This window comes from Thunnus albacares, chromosome 6 (genome assembly GCF_914725855.1).
Source record: "Thunnus albacares chromosome 6, fThuAlb1.1, whole genome shotgun sequence".
NCBI lineage: Eukaryota > Metazoa > Chordata > Actinopteri > Scombriformes > Scombridae > Thunnus > Thunnus albacares.
The window spans coordinates 28,222,039-28,237,262 of NC_058111.1; the positions used below are offsets into that span (position 1 = coordinate 28,222,039).

A 15,224-nucleotide genomic window follows, 5' to 3' on the forward strand; every position below is an offset into this window, starting at 1 on the left:
TCACTCTGCTGTAATTCTGCATCAGAGATCCTTTATTTCTTCCATTTGCCACGCCTCGGTTTATGTCTGCTCATGTTCCTCTTCTCTTTATGAATGCAGAACCACTGCAACAGTAGTGAACACACAATCACACTGTATATGATGAGACTATACCTTATATTTGAACACTTTAAAAGATTTATGAATGTTGGAATGTGGTGCATCATTTTTTTCCAACCAGTTGCACAGTGTTATAGTGTTTTATAATTCCACTGAGTTGTAAAAGTTCTGTGGGTTTTCCTGGAGAAGATGAGGTCCAAAGGACTGCTGTGTTGTGTTGTATTGTCCAGAGTGTCTGTTTGCTGGATATCCTGAAGTGATTTCTCATGTCCCAGTGCCCTTAAAGGTAGGCTTTAGCAACAGAAATGGGCTACAGAGCCAAAGTGAAGCTATACTGACTCGTCTGGCAGCAGTGAAGCGTATATACGTGAGGGCTGACGGGTGGAAGAAACATGCCACTATATACACTTATTCTCTTGTACGTGTCGGGCAACATGCTGCTGTGCTGTCAGCCCTGGTTATTTGGTTCCTGTTACATGACTCAGTTTCCCACCAAGCTTTCTCCCTTTACTGCTGCCCAATCACCTTGGTTACCTGTCTGTTACTGTTGTTTCCCTCCTCTTTACAGATCAACAAAAATAAATATAGGGGATAAAAACAACACGCTCCTGAAACACTGCTTTAAATTTTTGATTTTTAAGTATATATAACTTGTTAAAATAAAAAATAAAGTACAATAAATAAAATCATTTTGGCCATAAATCTCTACTATTGGTCAGTAAGTCCTTTTGGGTTGGTAGGGTCAGGTCTCACGTAATTGGCTAGTCCTTTCACGTATCCAAACTTCTGCTGTGCTTGGCTAAGATCAGCATCAATCTGTTCATCAGTCAACTAATCGCTTCTCTGCCTCTCTGCATGTCTTGTGATGTAGCAAGACTGTCTGCTAAGTTCTCCACCAAAATCTCCACCAGAAACAAAACTGCCAAAAACATCTCATGGGATTGGAATGCATCTGAGTGGAGTCTGCTTTTAAAGAAAGAAACCACAGAACTGTGTCCCCCCATAACGTCCTCAGGGTGGCACATACAGTACATCCACGGACTTGCAGCAGGTAAAGTAAAGCCAGAGTGGAGAAGTGAAAGCAGGGGAGAGGTGGAAAGAAGGTGAAGTAGCAGGATTGAGTTCATCAAGTCTAGTGAGCTAGAGACCTGATCCTCCAATGGCAGCCCAGCAATCTGCCAACTACTCACTAACTCTCAAGGGAGTGAAAAGAAAGCAATTAAGATCATTATAGTATTGACTCCTATGAGAGCTTTTAGCAGGTTGCTAGGCTGCCACAGAGTGGATGCTAGGCTAACTTTCAGGACCTGCATCCCGTTCTAAGCACAGATGCTGGAATCAGTATCTGGCTTTCCCAGGCATTAACTCCAGGGCTAGCACTACAGCTTTGGGAGACCGACTCTGGCTTAGAGCTCAATCTCAAAAGTCTTTTGCAGATTGTTGGAAAATGGGTTGGCTGCTGCAGCTGGCACCTTATTCCCTGGCTGCTGAGGCGCTGGTTTGGTCTCCAGTGCCGCCCACTTGGCCTCAAAACGATCATCATCTTGGGAATCGTTGGCCATTGGTGCTGTTAGCTGGCTGCCCTCTGGTGGCCAGCTACTACTGCTGCCACCATTCCCGCCACTATTGGAGGTCCCGTTCTGAAGGGCCATCGTGGCGCTGCTGAGTGATGGGAGGCCATTAATGGCTGTTGATAGTGGTGGGGTGGAAGAGAATGGCGGTGTGGAAAACCCTCCGGTGTGCCCAACTGCACCAGCAGCTGCTGGGTAAGAATGGTGCTGACCGGCTGTTCCAAGTGGTCCCACTTTGGGTCCTCCTACAGCGGAGCCAATGGCAACTCCAGCTCCGGACGAGCCAGTGGCGGTGCAAAAGACGTTGGCCACCATTTGTGATGGTGTGATTCCTACCACAGGCACACTGGCGTTGGGGTAGGTCATACTGCTAGCCAGGCCTGGCATGTAGGTCTGCATGGGCACAAAAGCCGGTTGGACAGGCGGGCTGGCGAACATCCCCACAGGAGCCGGAGTAGAATCAAAGGCCAGGGGGAAGGGTTGCATGGAGCTTGGGAGGGAGCCTGGGGGCCCAGGGAGGGAGGGCTGGATCATGGGGGCCCCTGACATGCTTGGACCTGACATGGTGGGGATGGACATGGAAGGTAGAGACATCGGGGGGCCTGACACTGGAGGGCCTGGTATTAGAGGGACTGATGATATCGACATGGGTGGGAGGGGCATTGGGGCCTGACCTGAGAGAGCAGAGGGGCCTGTGATGAGGGGTTTGGACATGGTGCCAAGCGGCATGGAGATGGTGGACACTGGGGCAGCTGATATGGCTGCCTGACTGGACACTTGGTGACTCGACACAGAGGGTGGTCCAGGGATGGTGGGGATGGTGGGGCCTGGAGGAGGGGATTGTTGAGCCTTGACAGCCTTGGAGACCTCCTCCAGCCATCTCTCTGCCTCAGAGGGCGTGCGCTTGTGTCCGCTCTGCATATGCATCTGCATCTGGATCTGCATTGCCACTGAGACTGGAGGAGGAGAGTGGAGCGGAGGATCCGGCTGCACCCAGGAAGAGGTGGCTAGAGGGATAAAGTGAAAGATTAGGAACAAGTTTGCACTGTTGAATAAAATTAACTATTGTTTTTGATCTGATGCATTATTTCTTACCCTGCATTGGTGCAGGTGGTGGAGGCAGGACAGGGGGCACAGTGCAGGTTGGCGGGCCATTGGCAGATGAAGAGGGGTTGGAGAAGAGCTCCTCTGACGGCTTGGTGAAAGAGGTGTTGATCTGGCTACACAGGGCGTTGATACTACTGTCTCCTTCACCCGGCATCCCCATATCCATCTCTAGTACTAGCAAGAAGGGGACACACAGAGGGAGACAAGGAGGAAAAAGGAGCGGGTCATGGAAATAAGGAAAAGAGTGAGGAGGAGAAGTGAAATGGGAGATGAGGAAAATGGAGTAGAGGGACAAACAAACAGAAAGTGGGGAAAAAAATATTCATTCACTTATGTAACAGACCCAATTATCATGAAAAGCATAGAAACTGGAGCACATGAAGACTTTGATGGAGGCCACTGTTGACCTACAAAGCGTCTAAAACATAAGGTTCTCAACACAAACATGGCATTGTGTTAATCAAGAACTTCTTACTAAATGTAAAAAGGTTCGTAATTAGTCAAGAAGGCTTACAGTCCCCTTCACTATATATGTAGCGTTATGTTCTCCATGTAGATTTTATGTCATTGTCTTGTGTGTCTTATGCAATGGGAGGACTCAGACAGAGGTGAATTTGGCTTAGTTTATCCACGTTTTTAAACCATCTGTAACTGATCCAACCAGCAGGGGGATTAGACAGCGTAATGTTCCTGTCTGACTTTGGTGTGGACTACAGCTTTAAAACCTCTCATACACGGACCACAGATATAAATAGATATAATATCTAATTCCCTGTTCCTTGGACCACCTCCCTCGTTTTCACCGGCATCTCTATCATCTTTCCTGCTTCTTCTCCGGATTTGCTGTCTCCATCTCTGCTGGACAGAGATGGAGACAGTAAAGTGTCCAAAACACTTGAAAGAGAACTGGTTGTTGCTTTTTTTTGACACAAAAGTGGTATTAAAGTGAAGTTAATTAATTATTTTTTTAGCACAGATGGCCACAGTGTGGTTCTCTGCCCAACATGCCATTCAAGCCCACTCCTTAACAGTTTCTCTCTATCATCTGTGTGCACTCTATGGCTTGAATTGAAGTGGAGGGTGCAGAGGGCGCTGGAGGCATGTGTAAGGTCTCCCATTAAAGATTTCTCGCTGCTTTGTTTGGCTACAACCGGCAACCCTGTGATCTTTCTCTTTCCCTATTCTTGTCAATGTCCCACAGAGTTCAGATGCACTCAAAGCACTTCATATGTGTGTCTCTATATGTGTGTGTGTGTGTGTGTGTGTGTGCGCGAGCGTTTCTGTCAATGCAGTAGCAGATTTAAGGGCCGGTAGAAGGCTTGCTGAAGGCTAACCAGGACAGCTGATTGACCGCACAAATCAATACACACATTGTTCAGAGAGTCACAAGGGAGCAGAGAGGCAGTGGAATTGGCTGCTACTGCTTAGCGCTTGCATCTGTGTATGTGTGTTTGTGAGAGAAAGTGTGAGAGAGCAAGAGAGGAAGACAGGCAGACCACTGTGTATGAAGGATTCAAATTGCATCAAATCCACCACCACTGGATACATACACACTACCCATCCTGGGAGGAGGCAATACGTATATGGAGTGAGAGTGGGAGTTGAATATTGTGGTTTAGTATTCCAGTCAGAGGAGTCCACGAGTCAACTCTCTCATCTCTCCTAATGACTATAATCAGCCTTGCTACTAAGCGCTCTGATCCTGTGGAACCACACAGAGCGGATGTGTATATGTATGTGTGTGTTCCTGTGTATGTGAATACACAAACCTGTAGTAGGGATAAGTCAGGTATTATTAATTGTCTTTAGTCGAAAGCTAAGAGCCCTCAAAGTCGCACAGTCCCAGCAATCAGCGCTGTCGCTAATAGCAATAATAACAGCACTTCACATAACTGCTTTTTATCTCGGCCCTCATTCAGTGGAAGCGTCAGGATTAAACTGGAGAATTACACCTTGTCTGCACTACCAAAACATGAATACAAATGCATCTGAGATGTGCTGAAGGTTTATTCTGTAATATGATTGTTCAGACCTTTTCAGACAAGGGTCAGTGATGTCACACTGAAGCCAAATGGAAAATGTAATATCGCTCCAATCTGCAACAGCAGTGACGCAAGTGGAGCGCACAGTCCCCATGTGTAGTTTCTGTTGGAGTGTACAAGCAGGAACAACGTTGCTTGACTTCTTTGAAAATCAATTTGGGGATTTAAGTCTGTCAAATCCTTTGAAAAAATCGTTTGTTTTTGTATTTGCGAGAGAGAGGTGAGATGTGATTTCATTCTAGGAATTTTGATATCGAGTATAAATAAGATGAAGATGAATCACTTCTAGATACAAGACCTATGAGGTTTGTTGATGTTTCAGCACAGTTTTAGCCTTTTGCATCCGTTGCACAATCATCCACCTCTAATGGTGGTGAGTTAGGTTCCTCTCTGACAGCAGATAGTAAACATGCTTTTATAATGGTTTTTCCCAGATGTCAGCTTTAATGGTGTCAATCTAAAAAAACTACTTTAAATGTTCCTACTTCAGACCCAGCAGTATTATAACTGTGTTTATTTTATTGTGTCTATGGTCTAAATGATGTTTCAATGTCTTTTCCGCTTGAAATAAATCCAAACAAATTATGACTAGTCCCTCTATGGGACTGTACAAAAATTACTGGGATGAGGAGGGCTGAAGTTAAAAGAAAAAATACATAACACCCCCCACCCGCCTTATAGTTTTTGTACCTAACCCCAGCTCTTTTACATATTGTAATTTTAACAACCAAATCACCCTTATTGACAAATGAATGTAGTACAAAGGGGTGACAGCAGCAGAAGGTTGGGACCCTCTGACCCTAATAAACAGAAGATAAGAAGAAGCACACAGCAGAAGAAGGTCCCTTGGTGAACACTTGTGACTATAACTTCAAGAACTCGTCAACTCACCAGGGTTCTTGGCCTGGAAGTCAGTCTTGCGTTGCAGCGTGGATGGCAGGTCATTGAGGCGGAGCGACAGCTGCCTTTTGAAGGGAGAGTTTTTCTGGCTGAGGGCAGGGAATCCCCTGAAGGATCCTTGACGCACCAGCTGCTCAATGGGCGCGTGGCGGCGAGGGATGGCGTGAGGCCCGCCAGGTTCTGGGCGCTCCATAGGGGACGCCGCACCCTCGGGTGGGGAGGCAGTGCCAGGTGGCAGGGCTGGGATGGCAGAGGGCTGGTCTGGAGGAGGAAGAGTGGAGAATACATAATCTATAAATATGATATACTATCAGTGTCGTCAGGCTATGAGTTTCCTGTGTACGTGCTTGACTTTGAACTTTTTTGGGATCAAGTTACATGTCCAACTTTTTGACTGTGTACACACACTTTGAAATATCATCTCACCTTTCTTCTTATCCTGCAGTTTGTCATCTCGCTCGCTGCTGCTGCCCTGCTGGCTGCAGGAGGAGTTGGCGCGGAAGGAGCCCTCACGAACAAATGAAGTGCGACTGGCATCAAAGGACGCCGTCACGCCACACTCCTTCTCCCTGCGCTGCTTCCTCTCCAGACAGGCGGCAAAGGCACAGCCAACTGCATGGCTCAGTCTCTCTCCCTGGTGGAGCAAAAAAAAAAGAACAAAGAAGAAGAAAAAAACTGTGATTAAAACACTTTACAGCTTTAAAGTATGACCTACACTTAACCTGGATTGATCAACGAGCTATAAATCTACAAGATTATAATTAATCAGAATTTTGAAAGCAGTTTGAGATGTATTGAGACTTTGCAGACAGAAAACAAACTGAACAACTGAAAGCATAACTAGAGCTAGCGCACTTCTACAGTCTTCAGTGTAAACTGTGCTGACTGTGTTTTTTTCTACAGAGGTTTTCTACAGACGACATGATTGGTGTTCATGTCAACCTTCAAATCAAGTTCAACCATCCACATACTATACAGCCGTCACAATGAGGAGGAGGAATAGGAGACGGTTCAGTTTAGGATGTGCAGATAGAGATGTGGAGAATGTGTAGTGGAAATAGAAACAGAGATGGATAGATAACTCCGCAGGCTTCTGTCTAATCCCCTCTCCTAATCCCGCAGGTCTGTGCTGCGCTCTCCTCCATCCACATTAATAATCCAACTCACGGTCTAAGCTGATGAAACCACTGCAGGGTTGAAACCACAATGCACCGTGACGGCATGGGCTCAGATTCTGTTGCAGTTGTCTTTACATTTCAATGTTCCTCATCATCAAGGTCAGTGAAACAGAAACACCAGAGGTTAGAAATCAAATAAATATAATATGTACAACATTCTAGTATGAGTTCAACACTTGAAAAAGGGATGCAGCTAACCATAGTTTTCATTGATTAATCTGTTGATTTTTCTCCATTTACCAATTAATTGTTTAGAATAAAAAATGTTAGAGTCTAAGCTGATGGCTTGTTTTGTCTGACCAACAGCACCCACAGATGTTCAACTGCAGTGATGGAATGAAACTAAGTACATTTACTAAAAGAACGGTACTGAAGTACAACTTTAAGGTAGATAATCAAAGAGTGTTTGAATTTTATGCTACTTTATATTTCTATTCCACTACATTTTGGATTTTGTCATATATAATAATATATCAGTTACAGCTGCCATTTTTCTGCATAATTAGTTCCATTCATTTGATACTAAAAGTACATTGTGCTGATAATATTTCTTTACTTATACATGAAAATAAAGGATCTGAGTAGTTCTTCTGCCACTATTCCATTCACATTCATATAAAACTGAGGAAATCAGCAAATCTTCACATTTTAGAAGCTTGAACCAGCAATGGTTTCACATGTTTGCTTGATAAATGACAAACAAAATTGTTGTTGATTACTTTTTTGCTCATTAACTTATTGATTACTAGACTAATTGTTTTAGCTCCTTCCATTGATAAGCATGAAAAATGGCTAAGCTACGAGACTGAAACACCCAATTGGCTTCTAAACTTAGAAAGTTAAATAACAAAGTATGGAGAGACCCAGGAGGAGATATGGAAGGTTAATTGTCTCCTCACCGAGTCTTTGAGAGCCATGAAGCAGTGGCACATCCACCGTCTGGTGGTCCCGTCCCGGCAGATGTAGGAGAAGGCCTTGTCATAGTTTCGATCAGGAGCGCAGAATGAAACCTTCTCTATGGTCTGGTCCACAATGAGGTCCTGATAGAGACACAATGGAAAAGAGACAGAGAGGTCAGAGAGAATCAGATTTGACAGCTCACACAGTACAACTGAGTATATCGAGTTGCTCCAGCAGGAAGATTTCATCAAATCACATTTGACATGGTTTTGTCTTTCTTACTGCAGCTTAACCGATGACAGACAGGAGATATAACTACAATACTGAGCACACCAGCTCATAGACTGATCCAATACTTGACACATGGCTTTCAACCTCAGCTAAAAAACCCTTCCTGCTCCAACCTATTTACACATCTACCAGTGACAGAAAAGAGAGCGACTACAGACTAACGACACTGAACCCTCTTTTAATCTCTGGGATGTTTCCACCACTTGCCCTTCTTTCTACAAAAGGGTTATTCAGCCCGTCTCAGTGTCTATAGTGACTATAGAGGAAGCTAAGAGGGGCCTTTCTCTTTCTCGGTGTACATTAAGGGGCCCCCAAGCTCACCTCTTGGACTCTCTGGAAAAAGCAGAAAGAGAAGGAAAACAAGAGCCGAGAGGGAGAAGAAAGGGACGAAAGAGACAGAGGGCTCACACACTCATCCACACACGTCCTTCCTCTCCTCCAGCGTTGCAGAAAACAAAGAGAGGGGAGGATGAGGAGAAAGGAAGAGGGCGGACGAGGACGGGAAAGGAGAAGAAAAGAAGGAGGGATGTGGGGATAAAGAGGTGGAAGAATAACAGTCCATTCATTGTGAGCCAATTAGGGAATGAAGGGGGACGCTGGTACCGAGGTGAAAGGCTGAGCAGAGAGCAATGTGTGTGTGTGTGTGTGTGTGTGTGTATGTGTGTGTGTGTGTATGTGTGTGTTTCAGAGGTTTATGATTCTGTATGCTCATGTGAGGTGTGCTTTTGAAAGTGTGTGTTTTGCATGTGTGGGTAAAGGTGACTCAGATCATGTCACTACATCACTGAAAAGAAGAATACAGCACAGCAGCATGTGACTCAGAGAGTCTCTGTGCCTCGAGCCCAAAGGAAAGACTGCTGAACAGAGAAAGACTTTACTCTTTCTTTCTACTGATTCATTATGAAGGTCATGTGGAGCTGTGGTTCTAATGAACCCACATGTCCTGTACACATTCTGAGTCTGTGGAAGTGGGTTTGAATAATGGCTGTGTGGGTGTTATTAAAGATGGGCTTGATGATTCAGAGATGGACGCTGGGCTGATGAAGAAAGGTGATGAGGTGGCACTGAAAGAAACAAAGAAGGAAGGAGGAGACTTTATGCATTATAATTGTTGGCTTTCTAATCAAATTTGATTAAGTTGACCGTAATGTACTTAATTAGAAATGCTAATGAGATGTATTGAAAATAACAACATCAGTACTGTAAGACCATGTTTTGATGGCGAGTCCTTTCTACTGTCTACATTCAACGAGTTAAGTTAATTGTAGAGCTGAAAGTATTAGTCAATTAATCGATTAGTCGATCAACAAAAAAAAACAAACTGACAACTATTTTGTTATGCAATTAATCATTTAAGTCATTTTTAAAGCAAAAATGTCAAAATATTCTCCAGTTCCAGCTGGTCATTTAGGAAGATTTGCTGCTTGCTTTCTTCATCTGTGATAGTAAATTGAATATCTTTGGATTTTGGACTGTTTGTTTAACAAAACAGAAATGTGAAGACGTCAACCAAGAAAATTTGCAGATTGATCAAAAGTGAAAATCATTAGTTGCACCCCTTGTTAATTAGAACCAGGGGCTGGAAATTCCTGTGAATCTCATTTAACATCATTATAATATTTCAGTTTTTGTTTAAAATGCACTTATAGAGGCAGTTGGGCTGGAGAGAAATGTGATTTAGACAAGAAAGTAAACACACCTAACTCATTTTATTCTTGTGTTTTACTGATTGATGGTTGTTCACCTTCAAAGTAAAGCTGCCATTATTATGTAAATCTTTTTCTTATTGTCAGCAAAATCCAATGAAAAGACCAAAACCATCAATGCATTAGTTCATCTCTCAATACTTCATGAACTTCATACCCTGCCTGTGGCACACAGCTCCAAGTGCATTTGTTCCTCCTGAGGACATAAATCTATTAAAATGGGTTAAAATATGCAGCTTAATTAAAAGAATCCTGAGTATTTTCCTAAAACAGTTGGATATTGTATTTGTGCATTTGTGGGACTATTTTCAGTGGCGGATTAAATGAGTATTTACTGCAGCAGGACAGTGTGAGATTGACTCAAAGTAAACATTTATTGTAATGGCTGTTTCAACAGTGTGGCTCACTGATGTGTTTTGTTAGCAGGATCGATTCATTGTTGGTTTTAGTCTTTTAATGAAAATAAGACAAACAGAATATTGCCAGCCTTTTCCTTAAAAATGTTTAGATTAGATACATCACAGAGGAGGAAAAAAGAGGAGGGAGATTAAAGTGGAGGAGGAGAGGAGAGAGACCGAAGGACTGGAAGAGGTATGAGGTCATGTGTATGGCCTCCAAACAAAAAGAAGGGGAAAGCGAAAGAGGGAGAGAGGCTTGTCCTTTGGGCTCGCTCTCTCCTCCATTCTCTGCTGCTCTTTATTCTGCTCTGCTTTCAATAGAGCCACAGCTAGCTGCACTCACTGTAGGAGGCCTCCCTAGCCGCCAGACACTCCTCAAGTGCATGTGTGTGTCTGTGTTTACTTGATCTTCCCTCCCCCACTAAGCACCTTCAGCAAGCAACCATGAGTCACATATGTCAGCTCTGAAACTACACACACACAGACACAGGCCCAAACTAGCCTGGGAGCATCAAAACAATAGATGCATACTGGGTCCTTCTGTTGTCAGCCTCGGCATCATCAAACTAGGGCAGAATGAGAATTTGTTGCTGGTCTCAGGAGGGAAACTGTCCACGTGGCTGACTGGAATACGTATATAAGAGAAAAGTTGGATTTCTTTTGCCACCACTCTGTTTCTGTCTTATTGATCAAAAACTTTTGCTTTCTGGTTGTTGTAAAAGGACGAGACTGGAGACAGAGATAAATTACCTGAGTGCTGTGTACTGTAAATGACTGTAGGACACACACTTCCATGTCCTTGTTGCCAGAAGTGAGTGATGAGGTAGGTAGAAAAGAAAGAGACAGGAAAGACAGAAAGGAGGACAAAACAAGGAGATGGAGGCAACACACATGCAGCAAAATGTTTGCTTACCTTAGTTTTATCATCCACCACCCTGAGTCCATCAGCTGAAACCCACAATACTGCCTTCACTGTCTTTTTCCCACTCTGGAAGGACAAAAAACAAGAGAGAGTGAAACATTTATAGCATAACGGGAGACTGACCAAGTCGTATACCGAACGTATTTAATTTCACCAGGTGTTCCTAAGCAAACTCCGTTCTTATAGTGGTGTGATTCACAAGCTATTAGCATATAAAGGCACTTATCCTGCTGTTCACGGTTGTGTTAAGTGTTTCATTGCATCTTTAGAGCAGATGAGGTTGTGGTGGGTTAAGAGTGGAGAGGCGGGCAGAAGGAAAAACTGTGCCAGCTGGCATTAACAGTCATTTCTCCAGAGGAGGGCACCAGGCAGAGTTAATAACACACTCAGCATGGGCCGGGCTAAAAATACACAGGCTAAAAAAGCAACATTCCACTCCATGTGAGTGGAAGTGTGTGTGTGCGTGTGTGTGCATATGAGTCGGCATATGCGGGTGTGAGTAAGGGAAACAGAAAGCCGGTGCACTGCAGAAAATGGCTTTGAAACCCACAGCGAGCCGATAAGGAGCCTCAATTTTTGCATAATCCCATTTAGAGGAAGAGAGAGGGAGTGTGAACGGAGGTGAAGAAACTGAGGATGATGGAAGGAGGAGAGGGGAGAGGGAGAGGGAGGCTAAATGAGGAGGTGGAGCAGGGAATTAAGAGAAAAAAAAATAACTGTGGAAGAAAGTTTTCAGCACGAGCAACTGCAGAGAAGACAGAGCGCGGCTTAAGAAAGATGCTTGATCCAGCGGGGAGCACCGAAAGAGAAAAACAAATGAAAGGAAATTGTTGCAAGAGTAGAAAGAGAGAATGCATTAAACATTTTCTCCCGTATGCATTAAATTGGCTGTGATTCATTTAACAGCATTTCTCTCTCAGATCCTCTGAAAGCGTTATATAAAGTTACATTCCAACTTGGGGAATCAATGTGAGGATGAGTGCACATTTTTCTACACTGAATACAGAAAAATGTTGGCCAGTTTAATCCCCATTACCGCCCCCCCCCAAAAAAAAACAGCAATAGCAAAGCTTGGGAAGGTGATGAAGAAAGTTGCACAGACTGCTGTTTTCTACACCACAGAGTGTGTGTCTCTGCATGTGTGTAAGTCTGTCTGACACTGGCCGGCCTGTGTCACTCTGTTCACACGCTCCTTGTCCAAATCCAGCTTCCCAGGGGTGCAAACTGTGTGTGTGTGTATCAGTGTGTGTTTGTATGTGTGTTTGGTAGCCCTGATCTCATTTTCTGCTCTCTTGGGTGTAGAAGGATCAGACAGACAGAAAGACAGATGAGCAGACAGACTGACAGATGCACAGACACAGACAGGAATACGGCCCATCAGGGAGGGCAATGTGAGACATGAAAGAGGTAAAGAGAAAGGTAACTGCAGAGAGTATTGAATGTGTGTGTGTGTGTGTGTGTGTGTGTGTGTGTGTGTGTGTGTGGGATACTCACAACTTTTAGCTTCTTTACCGCCTCCTCGCATACATGCATCCCTCTCGACTCCTCCACCTCTACCAACCCCAGGTACTGCAGAGAAAGAAAGAAGGCAGAAATCTTGTTAGCCAAAACAAAACAGGTGTTTGTTGTATTTCACTGTTTTTATGTGTTAGCAATACTGTTCATCTAACCTTCATACCACTAAAGAGAATGTCAAAACAAAAGAAAGAGACAGAGAAGTGACATAAAAACAACCAAAGTCTCATTAGTCCCTATCAGTATTTCTATAAGTGCTATGAAATTGACAGGCAAGTAGCTAATAAGCACCCATACTGGATTTACAGCCGCATGCTGCTACAGATAATGAGGACAGGAGAGAGAGAGGAGGACTGGAGTAATTTATAGCCTCACATCCCCTTCTGTTGTCTCTCCGGTGTTCAGCTCTGTGGTGTACGGAGAGCCCACAGGGACACAATTAAAGCTCCCGCAGTTCTGCTAAAGTCAGAAGACAAGTGACTAGGATAGAGGAAGATGAGTTTTCAGAGTTTTAAGGAGTGCTCTGAGTTTTGGGTAGATTGGTCCCTGAACTGAAATACTCATTGTAAACAAACTATGGGCAAAGTGTGACAGTTTTGTGAACGAGAATTTTACATTTTGAGCTAGCAGAAGGAAAATACTACTTTTGGTTGCCAGAGGAAGTGAAGGTAATGGGCAGTGTTGGGGAAGTTACTTGAAAAATGTAATAAATTACCCATTACTAATTGAAAAAGTGATTCCATTACTACTAATTACTGAACACCAAAAGTTCAGTAATTAGTAGTAAGTACTTGCACTGCTTGTTAATTTACTTTTGTTAGTCAGCACAGCTGGGTCAAAGGTGCCTTTAAACAACTCCAAATCCTCCATACCCTCATAATCTGTGTTTAGCACATGTAGAAATAGAGGACATTATGGTTTAATAAGCAGCCAGTTTACATTTACAAGATTTTTACTGACCATGAACAGCTAGTTTAACGTCAGCAACAATGACTGCACAGAGGACTCCAGAGGTCCTGTCCTCACAGTAAAGCCACAGGGTTCACACAAAACTCCTGAATGTAGGCTTACCAGTCGCTAACGTTAGCAAAAAGCACTCCTCTCTTTGTACCTTGTTTGAACCTCAAAGCTTACTTTTGATAACGTTAGCAAGCTAACTATAGACAGAGAGATGTAAATATGACAACTTTGGAGTTGCTGGGAGTCACATTTCTTCCCTTTTGGTAGATACTAACCACCTTCCCCCGGCCCCTGCGCCAAGCTAACGCGTACCAGACAGGCCTATTCATCGGAGACGCAGAGTCCATACTGATATCAACCCTTCATCAAAATCCCTGTAACTTAAGTTAACAAGCTCTACTGAGGACACATGAGTAAATTTTGTGTCTGTTTTTTTCTCTTGGAAAACTTTTCCATTTTCCTCCCCAAAGTTGCTGCTGTTCAAAGACTCAACTTTTCTCTCAGTATTAAGCTTAAGGACGCCATTTTGGGTTCTTTTTATTTTTTTGTTCTCCGATACAGTTCAGCAGCTCTTGAAGAGGCATTAATAATAGTACATAACTTGTGAATATATTTGGCGTGAAGGACAGAGAAGTGAGAAAGAAAAGATGAACAAGGGAACAGGAGGGAAAGAAAAGCAACGATAAAGAGGCAGAGAAGTTTTTTGCTAACATCTCTCGCTGTAAAGCTCACAAGTCCTCTTCACTACCCATCTCATTGCTGACTCTGTGGAGCATTACCATTAGCCCGCCTCACACTGTCTTCCTTAGTTCTCTGTCTCTTTCTGCCTTGTATTTGTCTTTTTCTTCTGGTTTCTCCTTTCAGTCTCCAGGCTTTTTTGTTTTTCGCCTCTCATCCAATTCTATATCTCGCACACAATCTCACTGAATATCTTCCAGTGTCTCTCCGTCCCCTCTGTGTGCCCTCATCCCTCACCCTGTCATTTCCTCTGCTCTCCTTAATCTATAACTCCACTTTGTCGTCATTCCCCAATCTTTGCCCTCCATCTCTTACTGTCATTGTCTCTCTAGTTCTTCAACAAATCACTTCAGCTCACAGCAACAGACATAATGTACACATTCAGACTGGAGCTGGTTATCCGTACATGGGGCCATTAATAATTCTTTTGCATTTATTGCATGTGAGGCATTCAGCTGAGAGCTGAAATATAAATCTGTGCTTTGTTTGAAAGCACTTGAAGTACAACATGGTTACTGTGAGGATCAAATGTCCTCCCTGTCCCCATTCTTCATCATTTTTCATGTAACAACAGCACAAGCGAAAATTCCCAGGTTGCCAATATTGCATACAGCGGTGCCCTGACAAAAAATGTCCTTTTTTTTTACCGCAAGCTTATAGTACTTAGAGTTAGAATACGTATAAAAGACATAATCTGCTTATATGAAGCAGTCCACGTGCAGTTTATGTGATCATGTCAGTTTTGTGCATATTCATACGGTAGGTTCACATTCAAATAAAAAGTATCTCTTAACATTTTGGGAAATATGCTTATTCGCTTTCTTGCCTATAGATGAGAAAACTAACACCCCTCTCCCGTACTCATCTAACTCTCCGCAAGAAGACGTATAGTATAAG

At 43.5% G+C, this 15,224-nt stretch overlaps 1 protein-coding gene across 9 annotated transcripts in view; it reads right to left on the reverse strand.

The window, feature by feature from the left end:
• Window positions 1-216: 216 nt before the first annotated feature.
• Window positions 217-15,224, reverse strand: part of numbl (NUMB like endocytic adaptor protein) — a 57,563-nt gene continuing 42,555 nt past the window's right edge. For 4 of the 9 annotated variants that reach the window (XM_044354373.1, XM_044354380.1, XM_044354371.1 and 1 more), the window contains 7 exons: window positions 12,609-12,683; window positions 11,106-11,180; window positions 7,797-7,937; window positions 6,146-6,353; window positions 5,711-5,980; window positions 2,766-2,951; window positions 217-2,677 (listed from right to left, as the gene is read on the reverse strand). In XM_044354373.1, coding sequence (XP_044210308.1) covers window positions 1,506-2,677; window positions 2,766-2,951; window positions 5,711-5,980; window positions 6,146-6,353; window positions 7,797-7,937; window positions 11,106-11,180; window positions 12,609-12,683 — 2,127 coding nt within the window. In that variant the 3' untranslated portion in view covers window positions 217-1,505. The other 5 variants (XM_044354377.1, XM_044354375.1, XM_044354378.1 and 2 more) reach the window with 5 other exon arrangements.